This window comes from Vanessa tameamea, chromosome 3 (genome assembly GCF_037043105.1).
Source record: "Vanessa tameamea isolate UH-Manoa-2023 chromosome 3, ilVanTame1 primary haplotype, whole genome shotgun sequence".
In the NCBI taxonomy this organism is placed as follows: Eukaryota; Metazoa; Arthropoda; class Insecta; order Lepidoptera; family Nymphalidae; genus Vanessa; species Vanessa tameamea.
Window position 1 is genome coordinate 4,421,649 of NC_087311.1, and position 24,931 is coordinate 4,446,579.

Below are 24,931 nucleotides of genomic sequence, written 5' to 3' on the forward strand. Positions count from 1 at the left end.
TATTATTTTCAACAAGCTTTTTTAAAATTAATTTAAGTGAAAATGGGCCATACAAATTAAATTAAAACATTAAAATACTCTAAAATCATTCACCGCGATCCAAAGCAACAGGTTGGATTTCGTGACGACCGACCTGCCGATATATGTGCTTTGGTTCAGTTAAGTTCAGTTGGCGGGCAGCGTTCAAAGAAATAACGCATTGTGTATCGAAAACTTTTATATCACATTCTTTCATAGCTCGGAATAAAACACCATTTTAATGAAAGCAGAGATTTTTTAAATACTTATCGATGATGACATTTTCGTTTACTGAAATATAAAAATTAAAAAATATATATGTGGATCAATTTAGGACATTTCGATTTTGTAATGTAATGAGAAAATGCCGGAGAGATATGATCCCAATGCTTTGTGGATTGCGCTTAGCGAGTACAGTGACGGAAACCTTTTCGCTGTCTATCCTAAGCTATTAGCTGAACTTCTCATACAGGAAGATGCAGCCAGGCAGGAGGGAGATAACAGTGAAGCTGAAAGGCTTGTGTTACCGAGCGACAGGGAATGGAGACTCACACAATATTTTAATCTGGTGGCTATGCAAAAGGCGCTGGATGTTGACCAGCAAGTATTGCCAGTTAATTCAATGATTGAATTCAAATAAAACTGTTAGGATTATGCCCAATTACAAACTAAAAAAAAAATGGAGATATTTTGCAATGCTTTTCCTAGCCGCATTTAGTTATTAACTTGAGTTCCAAATCCTACAGAAATAAAATCAGCTTATTTTTATTTTATTTTTAATGGTAAAACATTGTAATACGCGTGTATTGAATGCATCGTTATGAACTTGCTTCTATCTTCAGCTCCTTAATTGTGTTGTGGCCATGAACTTATTCTCGTTATAGCTTACCACACGCGTTTTACATAATGTGATACAAACACATATACCTACATCGTCTGACTGACGATATCATGAATATTGATTGCAATAGTGCCTAGATATCTTATTTTTCGATTGATCGATAGTTTTTTTTTTAATATATTACAAAAAATACTAGGTTTTATTGCAAGCGTAGGTATAGGTAAGTACTAAATACAGGAGTAGCTAGAATATACAAAAGTAAGCTATTGTATCCTCTAGCTTAAACCACACTATTTAAACAAGATTATTGGTAGACCATAAAGTGTTTACTTACTGTTTTAGTGAGTACATTTTTGTACAGTTTTTTTTTAATCACTCCTACCTATTCTATGATTGTTATAAACCTAATCACTTAATTTTACCAACTAAACTGCTTTAAGTAGATGCTAAACTTGCATTAGTTGCGACACTAAGTTGATACAGCATTGTATTAATCAGGATATTCATTATTAAAAAAATACTGGCAACGGTTGATATAGAGTGTCGTTTGGGAGGGGCTTGACTCCGCTGTGGGTAGATTTTAGCACTGTAAACACTAAAAACTACATAACATTTTATTTTGCGTAGCACTTAACAAACCTTTATGGATACTTTTCGTAAATTTAATTAGAATTTTCTGGCGTCCTCAGCAGCCCCCTCATTCAACCGCCTCAGTTTATAAGTATATTTCTTATGTTCAACCAAAGGATTTTTGGAATAAAGTTACTGGGTATTGTCTACATATTACATAGATGTAATCGCTATCCAATTAAATACAAAGCTCGCGTGCCACATATCAGTATAATTATTTTACGGCCTGTAATTTTGATTGCTTAATATTTAAACCAATTTTCAAAGCAAGCGTTGTGTTAATAGCGCTGTTTGAGGTCGACTTGAAAATATCAGTCATCGATCTTTAGCTGTTGATTTCTCGGTATCAATAATGACTGTGTTTTAAGGGTCCTGTACCCAAAGGGTGTAAACGGGACTTACTGTTGTTTGCCTAGTCAATGGTAGAGAACCCTTCGTGCCCGAGTCCGACTCGCACTTGGCTCGTTTTTTTTTTCAGTTTTGTTTTTATATGTGATTCATAAGAGGTATTTTAAGAACGGTTTTATTTTTAGGGCATCATAAACCCTTAACATATTATTTATAGGCTATTTTTTTAAATTTAAATGTTGTCAATTTTTAATTTATGAATCTGATTAAATTAAATGTTTTCAAATAATTTACAGGCACTTTACACACTGTATTATTATTTTTTTTAACATAATGTCATTGACGACCTTAATAATTAATTATTGTCTCTTTTTTAATTTTTATTCAAACATAACAAAACAGGCTGTAATTTATTGAATTGGTCTCAGATAATCAGGCCTATGCGCCTTATGAAAATGAATTTCATTGAATTATATTATTTTGAAGAATAATGAATTACAATATTTAACTTTTAATGGATAAATGAAATGATTGATGGACGTCACAAAACATTACCGTAAATATTTTAAATATTGAGTATATTTTTCATTTTTACATCATATCAAGTAACTATATATAGCTAACTACATTATAGTAGTTAAGAATTTTTTCGAATGAATTTCCTTTTCAAGGTTTCATAATATAGTCGACAGTTCATTTATTGTCATAAGTTATCAAAGCAGTTCTCGGCGGTCATATAGTGACTAGCTAGCTAGCTAGTAGGTTAACTAACCTAACAGTATTTTCTTTATATCTGTAATAAGATAATACTATTCAGTTGTTGGATAATTAATGTATGTATGTTACATACATACATACATGCAATTTATTCTGGTATCGTTCAATAAAAATTTATGGTAAAAACAAGCAACATCTTTATTATAAATATTGTGTACGTTCAGAAACCACAGAGCAGCTCATACTATCGTGTCATGATCTTAAGCATATTAGCACATACATTAAAAGATCGGTCATAAAATAGTAAGAAAACTGTAGGTACTTACAATATTCAACATCGAAAATAAGTCTTAAAAATATAACATCTACGTGATTTTTGTATGATTAAAATATAAGCTATATATAGGGATGAAGATGAGGGCAAGGATAAGAAGACGTCGGAAGAGGCACCAGAGGAATGGGCGCCTTGGAGCTTAGTGCTTCCAAGCAAGAATCCAAACGCACCACCACCTGTATCAGTAAAAACTGCCCCTGGACCAACTTGGGACATTGGACAGGTATTTTTTGGATTTTTTCATATAGTCATAATTATTTACTAGATTCATAATTAAATTCATAGATTCATCATTAAATACTAATATTTCCACGCTTTATTATAAAATAAGATATCAATAAATAAATTTTATGTTTTTTAAATAAGTATCTTTGTATATCAATACGGGTTTCTTTAAAAAAAAAACCCGAGTAGAAGAAACTTCAAATATTGTTACTGAAATAATAGTCATAGTTATAATATGTTTTGCATATGAGGATATACTTAGAATAAAAAGCCTGTACACTCTCGTCAGTTTTTAAAACGTGGACAATTACTTATATACCATAAGTAATTGTCCACGTTTTGCATGATTAGTGGCGCTTTGATCAATTAATTAATTGATTGAACGGTTAATATTTCTCACGTCGAAACTCACACATGCCGGGTGGCCTAATTGCAAATAATTATTAAGAAGAAAATAATGCTCTTATTTAAATAAAAATGAGTGCGTTATTATGTTTTCTGAACTACATTGTGTTGATTTAATTGTTTAAATATTTACTAGGTTTTGAAAGCTGCTCGTCTCCTCTGCAAGCCCCCATTGGATGTAGACTTCTTAGATGAACAAGAGATGCGATGTGTTTATTCTCTTATCTATGATGTTTTCCGATGTAAGTATATATATATATATATATATATATATATATATATATATTTTAATTAGTCTTCTACGTTTGGGCCTAATAAGTATAGAAATGTTATCTACCTTTATTTTTGTGAATATCATAATACAATAGCTAGTTTTGACAAAGTATTTATACTTACACTCATTTACCGAATTACCCTTAATGTTGTAAAATTTGCTAATATAAAAATCATTAAAGCAACAGCCTGTTAATAAAGTTTCACTGCTGAGATCAAGTCTACTACTTCTCCTTCTCATCATCTTTTAAGGATTTCGTAGCGATTCTACTGTAGGCTTGTAGATCACGAGCAACAATCTCAAATCCATAAAACTGAACCCGTATTTCATTAAATTGAAAAATACACTGTGCTGACCCGAAATGTGTAGAATAATGACTTAGGCATTGATAAAAATCCTACCATTGTGTAATACCTATCCCAAAAATGAAATATAGCATAGCGTATAAATTGTAACATTTTATTATTCAGTCATAAAGTGATGATATTTTTACCGACGTTATTCGAAATTCGTTCGTGACTTTTTTGTTGTAAATCACTAAACACGATGATCGTAAAGCCCTTTATACTCTTATCCGTATAAAGTACCCTAAAATGTGGGTTCCGGATGGGAACATTTCGACATAAGTAAGTGTCACGATGGTAACGTCGGCGCGTGAACGATAACTGCTGTAAATTACATCACGCGAACTTCGAAACTAGTTTACGAGGCACCGTAAGCATTATTCAACTTTTATCACAAAACGCCTAAGCGATTATGTCGTGATAAACACTCGCGTGTGTTTTAACTGTCTTATTTAAATGTAGCCAAATGTTTTTATTGCACTGGAATTTGAATTTGATACAATCACTACTAGCTGGTAAACTACTGCCTTCACTAGACGTACCTGAATTAAAATTATTTGAATTACATTTCTTAAATGTTAAAACAACAAATTAAAATAATAAATAAATATCCAAATATGTAAAAAATCGCAGCTATGCTATCAATATATATATATTATACATGATTATTAAAGTATTCAACATACTCGTACTTATGTGACCACGAATCGTAAGGCTTTGTACAAATCGTTTGGTTAGGTTACAGAATAATAGTCCCCAAGGTTGGTGGCGCATAATATGCTAAGAGAGGGTGATACCAACCCTAACGGTCTGCCAGTCTGCCTATTTTATTTAAATAATTAATTTAAAAATTATATCATAATTTTATAGTCATGCATTTTTTCAGATTTTTAAACGCACATTTAGGTGCATTTCGTATTCTATAAGCATACCTTATTCGCTTTTTTTTTCAGATAAAACAATTTTAGATCAAGCCATAGAAGACATCGACTTTTTTGGTGATTTCCCGCAAGTAAGCACGTATTAACTTATTATAGATTAAGTAATAATAATAAGAGTCAGTCAGTTAGTTTGACGACCCGATTAAACAAATAACTTCTCTTATCACCTGCATCTTATATACTACAGTAATAATAATTAAATAAAAAATAATAATAGTATAGTTATATTCTGTTTCAGCAGAACACACGGCTTTAGTCGTGAGAAATTTATAAAATTTTATTAATAGTACAAAAACTTTCATCCCGATTTTACCTTCTCGAGGGGTGAAATATCAAAAAAGGTTTAAGCTTAAATAATGTCCCGGGGCTCGAAGCTATCAACATAAAAAAATACATCTAAAACGATTTCAGTGGTTTAAGTGTGAAAAGTTTACACACAGAGTTACTTTCGCATTTATAATATTAGTGGGGATTGCGTATAAGTATTAGTTTATGTATGTCTGTTTATTAGGGTACTGCAACATCTGTTCGATTGATATTTTAAAGTCTCCCTTTAAATTTTATTGTCTGGAAGATACAGCTTATTACCTTAAGATAAGATCGCATCTTATATATAAGTTAATAAATGAGATCTAGAGTATGCGGTAGGTACGTACGCGTAATGGATTTTATATAACAATATAGAATGAAAGCTAGTAGGTATAGCGCTTGCGTTTTGTTCAGTAACTAGGTCAATATCTTTTACTTCCGAACTGCATGTTGTAATCCACATGAATATCCAGTAATAGACCAGTATACACTATAACATGTTATTTCCTATAAAGAGACAACTGTAACTGCTTATTCGAATCAACTACTGAAATCAACTGATTGAAATCCTATTAAGGGACATTATAGTTGGCAACGGTTTTTTTTTTCTTTTAGTTTGCTGTAGGTACAGGCATTTTTGTGCATTTAATTTTTATATACGTGATTTTCTTTTTCAATAGCTAATTCATTTTCCAGGGTAGTACTTTTTTTAAATTATAGTCTTCTATTTTACTCGTAGATTTTACTATATACATATATATCTACTATATTTATCCATATTTCTATATCATTAAATATTTTTCCTCATCGGAATTGGGATGCTTTTTTGTTAAAATATCTCCTGTGGCCCCAGGGCTGTAGCCTCGGATGCTATGCCCTCCCCTAAATCAGCCGTGCATGCAACACATAAATAACTTAAAATTTAAGTTTTGCCTGACCTAATAACCTTCTAAAAGTAAAATTATTTACATTCATGAGCGTATTTCTGGTGTTCTTGAACTTGTGGATATATTGTCCTAAAGGTAATTTATTCCGAAATTTACCAAGGTTAAAAATAAATGTCATTACCGAAAGGCAATAACTTCGGTTAAAGCAGATTCGACAAGATGTAACAACAAAAAGTATAGACCATCTAACTCACATTACGACGTTATCGTGACCGAAGCCATTTCTTTTTCTTTGAGGACGCTCACGAAAACGAGCTTCGTATTTATGAGGGTTTATTTTCGCGAAAAAATCAACATCGGTAGCATTGAATTCTGATAAAACGACTTCGATAAATAATAATACTGAATCGTGTTAAAATACATTTAAGTTTCAATGACATCTTGGATAAGGCACCATTTCTTTAATTAATTACAAAACAGCTACAACTATTATTCACCAAAGAATTTGCTTTCAAGTAAATATTTATAGACTTTCAAGAATAGTTTAATAAATATCTCGCGCGCCTGGAATAGAAATGCATAATTTAATAAATAATATAATTTAATAGAAATGAACAGTAAATGCCGTTGTAATCAGAACTTATGGCATATCGTATCATATTATCAAGCACATAAAAGTTTTAGTAACAACATAAGTTCTTTTTTTCTCTACATTAGACTCGTAGTAAATTTAAACATAATACGTCAACAGTTTTCCGTACACCGTCACACAACGTGGCTGTTTCTCATGGAGTTAGCGAGACGTCGCTGGATGGCAAGAGCACGTGGTGAGGCTGAAAGAGCTTCAAGATTGCTTAGAGACGCAGGCTTTCCTTTCAAAGATGTGGAAAATGCGGTTTGGGAACAAAGGATACATTTTGCCGCAGCCATCGCCAGAATCCGCATTAAAAATAAGGCTTTCTCGTAAATTTTACATCATTTTATAGTCATTAATACTTAATATATTGCATGTATTATATTGATTCAACACTTTGCTTAATCGATACGAGTATTCAATCATTAAATATAGATTAGTTTACTGTAAAAGCTAAGCTTAATAACTAATCAAAGATAATGACATTTGTTTACTAAATATAGACGATTTGTTTACTTTTTACTAATTTGATTTAATCCTAACATTTTTTTGTAAATCATGTTGAAAGAAATAATAAAAAGGCAAGTAGGGTTAATTAAAAAAAATCCTTTCTGTAAAGAAAATCTATGATAAACATACCTGAGTACATATTACATCATATAAATCATATGCTTTGTTGTGGAATATATTTTCGCTGTATCTATGCTGCTTCTAATTCAAATTTACAATCTGTTTTTTTAAATTATATTATATAATTAGTTTTGAGTATGACAACTTGATCATAATTTTTTTAGGTTATCAGACCTTTTGCCGCCTCATTTACGAGAAGAGAGAATATCAGCATGTGTTAACAAGGACACAGTAACTGGTTGGGTTAACACTTTTAAAGCGAAGTAAGTTAACTAAATACTTAATAGTGTCTGGTCTGACAGATGTTAGATCGAAACCTATTATATTTTGATGTGTTTCATACTTAATTAAAGCTTCAATCCTTTCAAAAGTCAAATTTCGATTTTCATTTGAGTTTTCTGATATAGATAATACTATAAGATTAACACAACTAGAATTTAAAAAACAATTGCAGAAATATCGAATTGGTTGAATGATGTAATATTTTTCCTGAAATGTTTTTTTTTTTCAGAAAAGTAGCCTTGCTTGTGAAAAGACTTAATGATATGGGCTATTCTTATAGTAATTCTCGTCAACTTTGCGCTGGAGAATACAGATTTGATCGTGTGTGTCCCAGGTATTTATTATTTTTACATTAAAATTGGCTTCTAATTCTTTTTATATTATTAAGACACAAAATAACAAGTTATTGTTTTTCAGATTTATAACATTGCGTCCACCAGACAACATCAGTTTTGGACAATTAGATCTCGTTAAGGAAGGGGTCATCGTTCTTCAGGTATTAAGGAACTAAATGATATTTTTGTGTCTTATTTATTAAAATATCCACAGAATCTGGTCTTGATCTACGACATCAGATATACTTTCGGGAAATTTGTCGTTTTGTCCTTTGAATATTAGGCGTTCCAATAAGCAATTTAATGATTATTTAAAACGTGTGACTTGCCTCGTCATTTATTTCTTAATTATTATTATATAGTTGTTAATTACGTTTAAAAAATATCTTAGATCAGATATCAGTTAAGAGGGATGGTTGGATCTTAAATCTGTGTTCTTACGCGACATTACAATATCAATTCAGTACTTATTACTTCCTTCTAAATTTTTTTATTATATGAAAAATAACAATTCGCATTGTGATCAGGAGCGTGAGTTTTGCGCAGGCGCTTCGACGCTGTGCCGCGCCTTACACGCGAACGCGTTGCGAGGCGTCGTTGCGCAATCGCATGCTTCCTCCCCGCGATGCTCGGCCTACCTCGCCGCGCAGCTTCGGGAGCTGGCAGCGGTGCTGAAATCCGAGACTCCCGCGCTTCCCGTTACACCTGAGCTAGGAAAGCTGGTCGTTTTCGGAGCTGGTGATAAGTACGTTCAAGTTTCTATCTAGGATATGCTGCTTCGCCTTTATTTTCGGAAAACTATATTCAGAGTCACTTCCGACGCTTTAATGTAAATGTATTGAAAGTAGACAGTTAAATACGTGTTAATATCACAAGCCTAGGACGGCATTTAGAAAGCGGCAAAACTTGCTAAGATTTGTTTATGTAGTTTAAATACTACTACTACTACTAATAATATTGTGTCATAGAGTTTCAAACATTAACTAGCTTATCCTTACTCACCATAAAAAATACGACCGGCTTTAGGTTCACAACATTCCCTCGCGGTTCTTATGATTGTGATTCGAACAAGATTTTTTACCTTGACGATTTTCTCAAATATTCATATCTTATAACTGAAAATTGGCAATTGTCAAATAATTATCTCTATAGACTTTTCAGCAGTAACACCCCGTTTTTTAGCTTAAACTAAAAGTAGTTGCTCAAGTACAAAATAACTACAACATTAAATATTAAAACATGGAGAATATCTAGGGCCGAAAGCTACGTGTGCGCTCTACGCGAACTGGGCATTGAGGCGTCAGAGCTGCCTCAATCGAGCGCACCAGTTTGTGTTCTAAGTGATCCGGTACACGGGGACACGCCTATCGTAGCCAGCGCCCTGGACGGAGTTGTAGCAGTGCTGGCTACGCCACCTAATTCCTTCTCAGCAGTTACGGACCCAATCGACTTGGTGTGCGGGCGAGGAGGAGACTTGGCTATGCTTGAGGTAATAAATATAAATAATATAAAATTCTAATTATGTAATATTTACTCTGAATAACAATGTACTTAACGATGATGTGATGATTGAAATCGAACTTATAACACCAGGTTTATCATTTTAAGAAACTGTATAATTTAAGTGATACATAATTTTCATCCAACTTTAGCTGGTTAACTTTTGGACACCTCTAGCGAGTTACATATGACTTATTTCCACTCCATTCCGTTTATATTTCCAAACACAATATTACGATTACAATTTATACGAAATCCGTAAAATTATGTTGATAATTTGTAGCCTGTTCGGTACTAAAAATATCCTAAACCTAGACGCAAAATTTATATAACAAAATTACGGAAAGTACCGCAGTAATGATAGAGACGGTACTGTGCGGTTTTTGTAAAACGCTTATTTAGATATTTATAATACAAAACAGGGGGTTACCTATATGAAATAACATAAACGAACACAAGGAAATTTAACTTTTTCTGTAGTACTTACTATACTTACTGGAAGTATATTTTTAGGTTCTGACAGAATCAGAAATTGATTCTAATGGGAAAGCTCGTGTGCAGTCTATTTTGGAAGAGCAAAAGAAAACTTTGAAAGTCCTTTTATCTAAACCTCAGGTATGTAAAGCTTTTAATGAATATTTATTAAAACCTTAAATTAAATTACAGTATCTATGAGTACCTAAATGTTTTTATAGAACTTTAAAAAGACCTAATCGGATTCGGCTTATGTACTACATATATTTATATTTTTATACTTACATTATATACACATAATTACGAGTATCTCTGTAAATATGACAAATGAAAATTTGTTATTCGATATAATTACCTTCAGATTCAATTAATCCTGTATGAGACTCATTCGGCTCTGGAGGCGGAGAACCAGGCGCAAGTGACGCGCGCCGTGGCGGAAGCTAACCGCCTCGCGCGCGAGAGGCACGCACTGCTCAAGAAGAAGACTAAGGACCACGTGAGTTTTGATGGCTTCGCCGCTTTATCTAGCTGTAATTGTAGAAAGAGAAGCAGGAATGAAATCCTGCTTTATATATCAATTTTCTGTCTAGAAGTATTAGAAGTATTACAGTAAATAATTTAGTTTTGAATACTCAAAAAACAAAATTTGTAGTATTTACCCTACCCAATGTTAGAAAGCAAAATTGTAATATATCTTTATATGGGGGCCGTCTTGATGTAGCCGATGCTACGGTTTTTTTGGGAATAGCATTGAATTCCAAACTTCAGTGAAGTCCTCATTTATCATCCCTGACAGGAAAACACTGATATTGATACCGCTGGTCTAGTATATTTTGGTTATTTTCACAGTATTATGTCATATGGCATATTACTTTGGGGTAATGCTGCAGATATTGAATCTTTTTTTATTTTACAAGAGAGCAGTCCGGTCTATTTATAATCTTGGAGCTAGAGACTCTCTTCGGGTTGTTTTTAACAAAGTAGGAATATTCACTGTGGCGTCACAATATATTTACTATACAATATTATGTATATTCACAGTAGCATTGATCACTTTGATAAAATCAGTGATAATAATTGTATGTGCACAAGAAGTAAAGATAAGCTAAGAACGCCAAGTTTCCGACTCCGCAAAGTCAATAAATCATCCTTGGGTCAAGGTACCCGCTTCTATAATAAAATTCCGCAGATATTTTTAACTTTGCCGTTTCATAGATTCAAGACAATTGTAAAAAATACATTGGTAAAGAAGGCATATTATTCGATACAATAATATATTGATGATAAAAAAGCGTGGAGTTCATGCTTTTGACTTCCAGGCAGGAGACATAACATACATACAAATATATAATTGTATTTAACTAACATGACTGTATTTTTAGATATTGAAAAAAATGTCTTGCCAATTCTTCTCGGTAGAATCTACATTCCGAACCGGTGGTAGCTTTAGTTTAAATATTTTGTTAAATGACGATTCAAAAGTGCTTGTAAAAGCCTACTTGAATAAAGCATATTTTGTTTTGATTTGATTGAAAGAAGATATAATGATCCCCTAGGATTTTTAATTTTGCTAAGTTTTCTCAAATATATTTAAGCAGCATTTCTTCACATAGGTCAAAGTAAGCAATCTTAGTGCTAATCTCCCATTAAAGTAAGTAGGTTCTCCCGCTTCTTCCTTCGTTATAAATCAGTATCTCTATCAATCAATCAGTATCTCTATCTCATAAATTCTAAAGACAACCAAAATAATTGCAATACAGATATCACAAAACCTTGCTTTAAGGCAATTCCGCCACTATCTATATAATATTAATTAGAAAGAAGAGTAATTCGATTGTATTGAATACTCAATGACTATATATATGTAGTTGTATTTGCTGTCCTCCAAAGTATTGAACTCCTATTTGTAATGCCAGCTTTGCTGACAAAAGAAGCAGTTCGATACAAATACTTACAGAAAATTATCGTGAAATTTATTTCCTAACAGACGCCGAAGCATAAGGAAGTTGCAGAAACAGGAATAACCGATTCGTGCACATCTCTAGATCAGACTTGTTCACGCTCTGACATAGAAAAAAATGAGGCGGATGAAATGCGCCTCTCGCACAAGAGGCCGATGTCGTCACCACCCACCACTGCGAGGACGAGGTCAGATAGTGATGAAACAGTGCTAAAAAAACGAGCGGAAAGCGCTGATATGTCATGGCGACCGGGACATAAATCTAGACCTATCCCTGAAATGCATGTCGCTGAATATGACCCTATCCCGCGGGACCCGGATAAAGATAGTCCTGACGTATTGGTAAGTATGAAACAATTAATAGGCAGGTTAAATAATGTCTTATAAAGCAGTATTTTCGATCACTAATAATTACATACATACATATATGACTATCTGATATCGTAGTGGGTACAATATTATTTAGATCCTAAATTATAATATTGTGACTGAATACAGACCGATTTTGATAGAATATTAATAAAGATATCTTCCACTTCTATAAATTCCTAACGTACACATAAATTATTATCGAATAATTTTATCATCATAGGTATATAAATATTTTTTTAAATAACATGATCAATCAAACACTTAGGTGTTGAAGTAATTAGTTATTGTTAATATAGTACTTTACTAACGTAATAATAAAATATACGGTGAAGAAATATTTGTATGCAAAGGTATAAGAAATGTTCCATGGTTATTTATGCTGTCCTATAAAACTTAGTATAACAAATCACTACATAATATGTTTCATTTAAATTATAAATGTTATGAACGTGAGCTCTTTTTGACAGGTGCCTGAATGTGATTTATTTGAAATTCAAAAATTGCCAAACCTTGGCAATGGTTTAGACATCAATTATATTCTGGATCGAGACGGGTGTTACTTGGGCCTCATTCAAAGAAAGGTATTTGTTTTTTCAGAATTATTTACATTTCAATGCTCCTTGTATATTGAAAATATATCTTTGATGCTAAAATTGCATTTAAGTATATTATTGTTTTTAAGTTTATGTCTACTTAAAAAATCTCACTTTATGATAAACTGTTTTACGGGGTTGGTACTCAGGTGTTAGTCATTAAAAGGTAAAACTTGGGGGTGAACCCCATAAGCTACAACATAACTAATTTCGCTAAATTTCATCCATTGGTTTAGCCGTGCACGAGTAACAGACAGACTGTCAGAGTTGCTTTCGCTTTTATAATATTAGTATAGATGATCAAACAGAAGCATAGGCATCATAAATATAATTCGCATTAATATTCGATAACTGCCAATGTTTTGCGAAACTCATTCACATTTCTCACCGGAATACAGCACTACTAAATGTCGAAGTCTACCGACAATAGTTATTTGACTATCACTTCGGCATTAAGTAGCACCGGTCGTGCGTTGCCGGCGCCCGAGGCGCGACGGTACGATATAAAATTGTCAGGCGTCGCTCAGGAGATCACCCGGCTGGACGCCAAGTACATGATCCTGGTGGCGGAGGAGCGCGGGCTGTTCGGCGGCGCGCCCGCGCAGCGCCGCAAGCGCGCCGAGCCGCCGCCCGCCGCGCCGCGCGCGCGCCGCCGCAAGGCCAACGTGTTCGAGGTACCGCGCGTGATCGCTGCCCTGGCCTCTGCCTGAATAGATCTTACTAGTTGTCGCCTGCGTTGGAGGGGTCGAGGGGTCGTCTTCTTTGGGGTATCAAGGTTCATCGGTAACAGAAGATAAACATCAAATTCGATTCAGGGGTTTAGTAGTGCAAGCGTAACTGACTGAGTTACTTTCGCATTTATAATGTTAGTTATGATTTAACTTCCTCGGTTCCATGTCTTATCTATATTCAGGACTATCCCGTAATTTGATGCGGTTTTACCTTTTATTTAGATTTAATTTTAGTTTAAAGAAGTAATTATTTAGTAATCATGTCTATATTATTTATTATATCTCATTATTTATTTGATATAAAACAATAAGTCTAAAAACATTTAAATGTGAGACATTATAATAATTTGCAATATGTATATGTAAACGTAGGTAGAGCGCGTCGCTGCTCCGACATACGCTTCGATGTCGCGCTCGTCGCGGCGCAGCTCGGCGCCGGCCTGCTTGCCGGAGGCGGCCGGGCCGGGGGCAACCGGGCCGACGGCGGAGCCCGTCCGCGTGTGTTCGCGCCACGCGCGCCGCCACGCCGCCGCCGCCGCCTTCTCGGCCGCCGCTTGCACGTGCGATGCCAAACACCGGTCAATACAATTCTAATTGTTAAGTTACTGTTTACTATGAATTGCTTTTTATGCTACTCGATAAATATTTTTAAACGAATATTTATGAACAGCAATTGACATACCATAGTACTATACTATGAAACAGAAGATACATTTTTAGAGACAAGTAAATAATTTTATAATTATAATAAATTTGCTTGATTAGTCATAAATTTATAATGATTTTATAATCCCGAGGTCCTGGGTTCAAACCACAAGTCGGGCCGATAAAAAGTTATTGGGATTTTCTATCGAAAAAAATCTCATTAACAATCCGGAGTCAGGAAGTGTGTACACTCCCGTGCTCCCGTGCCTCGGAAAGAACGTAAAGCCGTTGGTCCTGCGAACTCTTTCCGATTCCATCAGATTATGAGTGACGGAATAGAGTGCACCTGTGTTGGCGCATACACTATAATATGTTCTGCGAAGTTAGCTGGTCTCCCCTGAGATTTCCGAAATTGGTCAGACGACATCATTATATTAGTAAACGTTAAACCATTAGTCAAAGATAATAATAGTACACATTTTAAAAAAATTACAGAAACACAATGAAAGGTCGTCGGCTGTCAGTAGCAGTGACGTCACCACGTAACGCCGTCGCGCTATCCGTGGCCTGTCGCCGACCGTTCCCGCTGACGGTGCACGACCTGCGTCTGCGTCGCGAATACAGCGGACTCTATCGATTGAAATTTGAATAAATGTCCACGAGTGCGTTTACAAGCTAGAACCATCTATTTTTATAAAAACTAAGAGATGACTTATTAAATATGTATTCGTATAAGTCAGACAATAATAAAATGTTTTGAACTTGTAACTCATTAGTAATCTTATACGCAGTTTTGGCGATAGAGTGGGTTCTTCGGTGAAATTAATGTAATTTACTGAAGAAAGACATAATTAAACTTACTATTGCAAAATACACTCAAAAGAGGCATTTTTATTAATATAGTATATATAATTGAAAAATAGGAGTATGATATCGGTTTATAATAAAAAAATAACATCAAAAAAATATGTTTAATTTCAAAATCAAACAATAATATCTGTATAAATAAAACAAACTTTATTCATTATTGATACAGATCTGCCAAAAAGTGGCATTACAACAATAGGCATTTACTGTTATGTTCAGGGCTTAAGCGAAAGTTTAAAGTAAACCGAAGCCTTTGGAGTAACTAATCGCTTTCATCAGTCTGTCTTGTAATTTCTCTTTGCTGTCGTATTCGGGTAGCAGGAGAACGTTAAAACAGGTGTGAGCCGCCGGTAACCGGTCGCAGTCGGGTCCGTTTCTGGCTATAACTAGTTTCAAGTGACTCAAGCCGCCCACAGGCACTCTGTCGGAGCCCGTGGTGAACTGTAGCAGCTTTCGCTTATCTTCTAATGACAAACTGTGAACGATGCTCCAGAAATCTTTTATGGTCTGTGAATCGGGCGTGTAACCACCGTCGTATTCCGTCGATTTTTCTAGTTCATTGAAGTCGAAATTCTGCAATAAAAAGAATATATTTAATCAAATTTAATAATAAATAAGGCTGATATAATTGAATGTAATTTAGTATAGTAGCTAAACACAGTGACGTTAAAGTAACGAATTAGTTGTGTGCTAGAATGTTCATAGATATGTTTATTAATTATAATTTATGCATACATAATACCATTCTTATCACTTGGCCATATTATTGAAATTCATAAATGGATTTGAATAAAACTCTATTATTACACAACATCATATCACTGAGTACATTTAACTGAATTTAATTTTAAATAATTATGACACACTGGTACATTAAATCTTGTTACTTAATACAAAATGAAATGGTAGAACGACAAGCACCTTGCTGCCGCACACCAGCATCTCGACCTCCTCCGGCCGGAACAGCGTCCCGAGCTGGCTCTCGTCGGTCACCATGGCGAAGCCCCGTCTGAACGCCTTGAACTGTGTCTCCACTGACTTGTTTAGTAAAAAATCTGCGTATAGTTCTACGAATTCCTAAAATATATTTTAGATTTATTAGAAAATGTCGATATGAATTTAAAAAAATATAACTATAATCTGTAAATACACGCATATTAGGGCTACTAAGCAATTAGTGTTATATGAGGTATGTTAAAGTCGTTTTACAGTTTTACCCATACGTACAACTTCTTCGAAGTAATATTTCATTTGTGGACTCAGTGCTTAAAGTTAGTTTATTTTTATTGAAATTGCTAAGATTATGCTGCGATTCTGATCCCTTGGCCTATTTTCGTCCCCGCTCCAAACACAAGCTTTAAGCATAATTGGAGAGATAAATAGGAAGCTAATATTCTTTTTTCAAATATACACATATATATTTTTTTTTAACCAAAATCGATGTGAGCAATGCCGATAATTAAACTTTCACTTAAATATAATTTACATTTATTATATAACATGCATTTAAAATGGATGAAACTGTCTAGCAAAGGAAATACCTTTGTTACACAGAGTTTCATTTTGATAATATATTACACTGTTTTCACTCAACCAGAAATGTTAAGAAATAACATATGTATTTAGTTAAAAGTGATATTATGCATAGCTAATAATATAGCTCACACTAGAACTCACCTGTTTATTATCCTGTGTAACAAATATATCATCACCATTCTCTTTCAGATCATGAAATATATTACTGCCGAATACATCAGTATAGCATATCCTAAATGTCTGATAGTACACTTCTTCTAAATCACTACCCGTGTAATTTAACATGTCTTTTAAGCCATTGTATAAGGTCTGAAACAAAAAAATACACAAACATAAAAATACTAGAAATGCCTCTGCTATTTTCCGTTCCAAGAACGTACCTCTCTCTCATTACTATAGACCTCTTGCTTTAATACTTATTGAAATTTATTACTAGCTAACAGCCGGCATGTGTTGTCCATTTATTTATTTATTTATTTATACTGACTATTTTTTACATTGACTTTGTCAAAAACCTATTTGTACGCGCGCAAGCATCACTTTCATTAAAATATAGACTGAACAAATATTCAGTTTACATGAGATAATGCTTAATCATATTTCTTTTATATATCTATTTATTAAATTTAATTAAACTGAATTTTATTAAATAAAATAATTATTTTAAATTAAAGGTGTCAATTGTAGTCAAAAGTTAATTGTACATTATAACATAAAAAATAATAGAAAAAATTAATTACATTAGCCAATTTGCTGAAAGTTATTTTTTTTTTTTCGAAAAAATAGGTTAATTAAACTACAGGAATGTGGAAGGTATATTACCAAATTCCAGTCAGCCAAGTCTTCGAAGGATCCTTTCCTGCCCATTAATTTTCTGTACACGACCATGGGGAAATTAACAGCTAATATAATATTGTTATATATTGCGAGTCCTAATACTATTCCAATTAGTGTGAACTGAGCCTCTGTTTCAAATGATGTGGGGTTAAACCTGGAATTAATTAAATTGATTATTGCATGTAATACAAAATAAAAAAGGCAATGTATAAAACTTTGTTATTTTAAAGATGTTTCAAATTTGGAACATAAAAAATGGTAATATTTTCTTTTATATATATTAATTGCTCTCCAGACTTTTGACTTTTAATATTGGCAAATTACAATCAAGGTAATACCAGTTCGAAAAGATAACTGCTTCAGAATAAATTAAATATGTTGGGGTCAAGTTGATGAGTAGGTGACAAATAGCCATGTACTTGTTCAGGTTCTCACCAGACCGTCTGCGAGTCAGCCCTGTGTGTGAACATGCCGTAGTCCGCGTTGAAGATCTGTTCCACGACGAGCTGGAAAAACTCCTTGCTGACGCCGCCCTCGTCCACTCCCTGCTCGCCCTCGAACTCCACCACAAGCTGCTTCTTCAGGTCCAGCGCTCGCTCCATCGCTATCATCTCGAGCTGACGAATGTGACATAATATGTACAGTGATAGTTTGAGTCCCGGGGAAGGAAAAAGGCTACTTTTTTATTTTAACTCTCGAAGGAGTAACCCAACTAGAGATAACGGTTTTTGTGATATACGTAAAGTTTTATAAAAGAAGCGTGGTAAAAGCCGCAGTGCAGGTAGGTAGTCGTCTTCCTGTATCTAACTTATTGCGTTTCCATCTATTTTAATCGGCTTGGTTAATTGGTATCTTCGTGATTCGTGATTAAACAACTGCGCTACGAGACCGAACTTATATTTTACACCTACAACATGTCTGATAACGGCTCCGACAGCGAATTGCCCCGAGTTGGCGACCCCACGACGTTTAGTGAGTATATATACACTCATTACTCAGCGATAATAATGATAACGGAAGAAGTGGGCGTACCTCGACGAGTGCGTCGTCGATGAGGTGCGAGCGGCGCACCTTGAGGCGCAGGAAGGGCATGGGGGGGGCGGCGCCCACCACGGCGTGCAGCAGCGACACGCGCCGCTCCGAGAACATGCGGATGCGGTTCTCGTAGTACAGGCCCAGCGACTTGGTGGCCGCCGTCAGCACGAACGGGTACTTCAGGAACGAGAACTTGCGGCCTGCCGGCGAGTCTCGTCGTTACAGGCGCGCGCGGGTACGGCGACGGGTGCACAGTAAAGTTACAGCCTATGAATCTCCCACTACTGCACGTCCTCTCCCTTTGAGGAGAAGGTTTGGAGCTTATTCTACCACTCCAGGCGACTCCAACACGAGTTGGTGGACTCAAATGTGGCAGAGTTTCATTGAAATTCATTCCTCAGGATGTTTTCCTTCACTCGAGCACGAAATGAATTATTAACACCAATTAAACACAGATTACAGTCGGTTAAAAATGAAAGTAGTAGTTAAATTGATAAACGCTTCAAACACGACAGCCCTAGTGGAAATAATGCTTAAAAAAAGATTCGAAAATCATTTGCATTAACCATTGGACCTCTCAATCGCCATATAATGTTAGTCCTTTATTTGATATATATTTTTCAATTTAAATTAACAATTACATTAAAACAATTTAAAAAATTAAACGTACCATTTGCTACTTCTGTTTTACAATTAGCTAAATCTATATCCATTTCTATAGTATCACTAAGGGGTTCATTATAAAACTCCTCAAATGGCAAATAAGGTTTCCTAACGTCTAATACATTTACATCTAATTCGATAGCTGAAAAAAAAAAATGAAATTGTTAGTAACCAATATATTTGTTTAAAATCATTTATAGATAATGAATTATCATCAGACTATTAAACAGCTATGGGTATTTTTCGTTGAGAGCTTGTCATACCATTGAGTTATAAGAGTAAGGCAATAAAGGAAATTTTTCAAGAGGATATAATAATCATTGCTTACCTAAAGGATCTTCTTGCTGTGCCTCTTTAAAGCTCTTGATCGATGACAAAGGATATAAGTGGTCTAAAGCATCACCTAAAGGGTCTAACTGACTGGCTATAACAACTGGCTCCTCTCGTAGCGAGCTTGGTTCCATCACACCCGCTAACATATTGGCATAGTACACTATCTGAAACATTATATATATTTTTTTATAATAAATAAAATGTTATTTTTATGTTATTATACTATTATAAATGTGTAAATATGTTTTACACATATAATAATTATTGTTGTAAGGCGAATGAACACACATTGACTTCTTTCTTTCATGTGATTCGAAAGAAGAGAACAAAGCATTATGTAACTGTTATGTGTCATCAAAGGACATTTGCGATACAAAGGGGAAATAGTATATACTACCTTCATAAGTTTCGTGGCCATAGTCACACTATCGTCATCTTGAACTTGAAAGGTTCTAGAATAGTTTGTTGATATAACTCTGAGTGTGATGAGTTGTTGGATGGTTTCTAATATGTGTCGGAGACTTTCTTTGCAGTGTTGTCCCCACAGGCGCGCTAGTTTAGCTTGAGCTGAAACATCACCAAACATATTCATTGTATCCTAAATTATTTACATTAAATATAAACAAATATTCATTCAATATTAAAAATATCTACCATACAAATAACGACCATTAATATAATTTAAAAAAAAGGACATTAATTATATATTATCTAGAGAAATAATATAGATATAATGTTTATCTGTAATATTTTTCTAGATACATATGATTTAGTTTTTTTATATAGTTGAATTTAAAAAGTAATTAGACTAATTTTGATAGAATAGGATTCATTGTAGGAAAAACTGATATTAGAGTTATATTGATTAATATGCATGGCTTGTGAATTATCAACAGCTATTTCAATTTATTTTTTTACACAAGATGTAATTAAGGTATGAAATACCTTTGACAGACAAATGCTGAGCGGCATGGCACATTGCTGGCAATGCAATCTCCAAGTAATCACTGCAGCCAAGGTCTGGAACCTCGAAGGCTATGACGAAACAGTAGACTATATCATCCATACTCAAATTCTTTGTTATCCGCAGATCTATTTCTATATTCTCTGCCAGTGTTGTGAGCGCTATCACAAATGCTGAACTATAGTATTCCGATGGCACCTATTTATTCAAAATTTTATATAAAACTATTGGATATAATAATTATAAAAAAATAAGTTAAATCATATGTATTTTAATTTATTGAATGTATGTTTATATTTGCACCATCATATTGTCAGATGTACAAGATGAATTAAAAGTACAAATAAGTAATGAACAGTGGACAGATGAAGTGACAGATCACTGGAATATAATAAAAAATCTTGATGTACTGGGAAAAAATGTATGTACTATGTTTGACATATAATATATATGATTTATACCAGGGATGTTATGGATATGTTATTTTGGATCTGGATATGGATACGAATGCGAAAACGAAATTATTTCGGATTAACTGCTTTTTTCAGATAGTTACAGTTACATATATCAGATTATGTAGAAATTGTAAAAGGAAAAATTACTGCAAAATTAATGAAGAATTTGACTTAATTTGTAGGCTATCATTTAGTATTGGGTATTAGCGTGAAAAAAAGAATAACAAATCACTTTAAAATACAATGAACTACTTTCTTCAAAGTATAACACTAAGTAAAAACAAAATCATAATAAAGATTTTTTTTTATCAGTTTCGGTATTGGTTATGGAGTTCCATGACATCCCAGAGTTAAAGTGAGGAATATCATTGAATGATAAACAAATATTGAAACTTTTTATAAACTTAAATAACATATATGTATTGGGACTTACTTTGGTAAGGTACTGCAAGGCTCTCTGACACGAAGCTACATCTAAGCCCGGTCCCATAACACTGTCCACATCTTTATCTGGATCACTTGAAGAACACATTGCCTCTGATTCTTTATCTACAACATATTTTACATATATGATATGATCAAAAAAATATTCATAACTATATTTGCTTCTAAGTGGTTTGGTTTTTGTAATGGTCATCAATCATCATACATTAAATACTAATAACTATGACTATACAAAAGAGTAATGAAAAATAATAAATGTTCTCTCTAAAGTATTTGTTAAATTAAAAGATTAAAAAATATATATATTTATGTAATGACAATATATTTACCTGATTTTTTCTCTCCTTTATTGCCACTGTCCCTTTCGATTATTTTTCTTTGAAAACATTTTGATAGTATCGTGGGCTGTGTGAACGCTTCACCTAGTGCTCTAATTAAGGGCTCTGGATTTTTCGTTTGAAGACACTCATCACATAACTCATATATACGTTCTTCAGTTAACGTGGAACCGTCTAGAAGCAATGACAGAAGCAATTTGTCTAATGCCTGAATCAACAACTTTTTTTTTAATGCAAAATTAGCCTCAATAATACTAGACATATTCATCTTTAAAACTTTCTATTTGTAATGAAATATTTGAATGAATTGTACAATTATTTTGATGTATAATTAATTAATTACCACTAAGACATTAACCAATAGTTCATTAAAAAGAATTGTATTTATATGTAATTAATATTTTTAAGCTTAATAGCATATATTATCAGCAGTTAGTAATTTAGTAGCAATGGGTAAATGGATGTTAATCCCATCTTAATTATCAATCACCTAACTACTAAAATTCAAATTTGAAATATCCAATAGCATAATGACAATAAGGAACAGTTCAAATAATGTATCTATTAAAATGAATAAATAATTATGAAAAATAAGTATGCATATAAAATTCTCTAAAGTCATTTGTTACAAGTTCGTTCATATAGTTAAACTCAAATATCATGTTAATTCAAGATTAAAGTTGTTTATTTTTTCTCCTGCCATTGGAATGGACTATAGATGGAAGAGATATTAAAACCACTATGATTTATATTTTTATAGACTTCTTAGTTTATTACATATTTTATATTTGATTACTTTCTGTCTTCCTTAAGATTCATAACAATTATTACCTAAAAACTAGTAAACATTTTGGTAAAAGCAAGATTTTATATAACAGATTATGTATCCTGTGAACTGCCCTTTAAACAATAAAAATAATTTAACTTACTATCATAAATTACATTTTCTTTGTCTTCATGGGTTAAATTATGACTAGTTTCAGGTTTATCTTTCTTGTTGTCTGCCGGTGATACACTGCATGATGCTGAATCTGATTGTTTACTCTCTACACTTGATTTGCCTTTTACGTTAGAATTTGTACAAGTTGCACTGAAATATTTATTTAAGGCATTACTATTGTTCTTTGGATAAAGTTTATATAATTTTACAGATAACAAAGGTTAAAGATACACTTTAAATCTACTCAAACATAAATAAATCTTATTTTTTTATTTATAATGATTATGAATTATAATGATGAGGTATTCAATTTACCTAGCACTGGAATCACAAGTACTTGCTTCAGTCCTTGGAACTTTGTTAGGTAAGGTGTCACAAAGGCGAGCCTCTTTATAGAATAGTTTGATTGCCTCTGCTGCTGCTTCATTTGGTGTCAAATTTCTTGCCTAATTGAATAAAAGAGATAAAAACTTTTATGGACATAAGTTTAACATTTTTTATTTAAGTAAAACCTTAAATAAAAAATCTATATTAAATCAATTTTCCGCAACCTCTGCTGTTAAATAAGTGTAGAACTTATCACAATGTAACTTGCATCATTATCCTCATAATGTTTTTCTTTACCATTAAGAACTATATATATATATACTATAAACATGAGTTCAGCACTTGGAAATCTTAGTAGAGGTGATGATGGTTTTAAAACCTTGATCTTCCATCAATTGAATCCACTGGACCTTCTAGGCTCAGTTGTATGAATTCCTTTATAATAGTGATAATTTTTTATGGTATACTGAAAGTAATTTATTATTTTTACTTCAAATTCAGTTGCAATTATTGTTCTTCTTTATTTTTTTTTTATTTTAATTTATATTATTCTACATAATTCGAAAAAAGTGTATGCCATGATTTATTTTTATATTAAATTAAGTCACTAATTAAATAAATTTTACATCACTGTCATGGTAACTTTGTAAGTCTAAGAACACTACCTCTCCACTTGAAGCACAATATTTGTTGTCACAATTAGGATTGCCGCAGCCATCCAACAACTGATAAAAGTATCTTTCAATTAATTGTCTCGCAGCAGCTCGTTTCATAATGTGAGGATTGTTTGAGCCTGATCCGGCGCATAAACCTACTGGTGGTTGATTCTTGGAATTACTTGGGGTTGAACTGTTGTTTGACGATGACGCTTCGCTCCCCCTGAAAAACATAAAAATGAAAAGGTCCAAGATAGCAATATAAATAGTCGTCAACAAAGATCAAAATTGGCAAGTAATGCATAACCTCGAATCATTACTTGTGTCAATTACGCAAAAATTAAAACAATAATCATTACTCATGAATACACGATGAGATTAATATAAAAAATTAAAATAAAATGCAAAATTTACTATTTTTGACTTATGAAAATAAAAAAAATGGCAAATTTATTTACCTTGAAGCTTCGTCAGTTTCACTTTTCGAGTTCATAGAAATAAATGATTATGTATTCTTATTAACTTCTAACCTTCTAATATTTTTAATTCAAAATCACCGGACATAACATTAGTTATTTGATCAAATTCCGAGGCAATGTTTTTACAAAACAAATTAAGCAGGTACACAAAAAAATACCACCGATTGTTCTCATCCTACAATCTGTCAATCTACCATTTTGAATTTGCATGAAGTTGTACGCATCAGAAAAATATTTAAAGAAACAATTTTTTTTTATAAACTTATTAATAGACAATTCAAAACAAAAAACGTGTATAATAAATAAAATAAATATTGATAAAGGTTTTTAATTCATTGTAAATACTAAATTATTCCATCCGTACGATTTTATACCAAAATTTTTTATATTAAAATTAAAGTCTGCGTTAAATGGAGCACTAATTTTCTAATTGCAATTACTTAACTTTTAATAAAATTAAATTTGTTCATAAAAGGAGTAATGATACTTTTGATTGTATGTAGAAATAGATATATATATATAAAGTATTTTTTTTGTTTAAACGATGCGTATGTATATCTCATACAATAACTTTCACAAGACACAACGGTCTATCTTGAAATGTCAATATAAATGTCAATTTGCCCAA

General features: G+C 33.0%; 3 protein-coding genes across 4 annotated transcripts in view; 2 read left to right on the forward strand and 1 right to left on the reverse strand.

Moving 5' to 3' along the window:
• LOC113397191 (large ribosomal subunit protein bL27m) overlaps positions 1-24,931 on the forward strand; it is a 221,623-nt gene that overhangs the window by 36,296 nt on the left and 160,396 nt on the right. The window lies entirely within an intron of this gene.
• Positions 287-15,386, forward strand: LOC113397273 (uncharacterized protein). Of its 2 annotated transcripts, none has more exons than XM_064218747.1 (17): positions 287-631; positions 2,980-3,111; positions 3,655-3,760; positions 5,090-5,148; positions 7,025-7,236; positions 7,702-7,800; positions 8,049-8,153; positions 8,237-8,315; positions 8,682-8,899; positions 9,409-9,643; positions 10,168-10,269; positions 10,490-10,624; positions 12,116-12,430; positions 12,928-13,041; positions 13,581-13,727; positions 14,157-14,362; positions 14,925-15,386. In XM_064218747.1, the coding sequence occupies exons 1-17, from the start codon at positions 383-385 to the stop codon at positions 15,079-15,081; spliced, it is 2,670 nt and encodes an 889-aa protein (XP_064074817.1). In that variant the 5' UTR covers positions 287-382; the 3' UTR covers positions 15,082-15,386. The 2 variants fall into 2 exon arrangements, with proteins under 2 accessions (XP_064074817.1, XP_064074813.1); XM_064218743.1 differs by lacking the exon at positions 287-631 and adding an exon at positions 2,207-2,393 and having other exon boundaries at positions 2,961-3,111.
• On the reverse strand, positions 15,389-24,509 carry Ube3a (Ubiquitin protein ligase E3A). The gene is made up of 16 exons (XM_026635552.2): positions 24,283-24,509; positions 23,834-24,047; positions 23,157-23,287; positions 22,831-22,991; positions 21,893-22,075; positions 21,553-21,668; positions 20,646-20,862; positions 20,098-20,267; positions 19,696-19,864; positions 19,375-19,509; positions 18,702-18,904; positions 18,105-18,286; positions 17,655-17,823; positions 16,974-17,141; positions 16,218-16,373; positions 15,389-15,869 (listed from the first exon to the last, which is right to left on the reverse strand). Exons 1-16 carry the CDS (start codon positions 24,315-24,317, stop codon positions 15,531-15,533), a joined length of 2,748 nt encoding a protein of 915 aa, XP_026491337.2. The 5' UTR covers positions 24,318-24,509; the 3' UTR covers positions 15,389-15,530.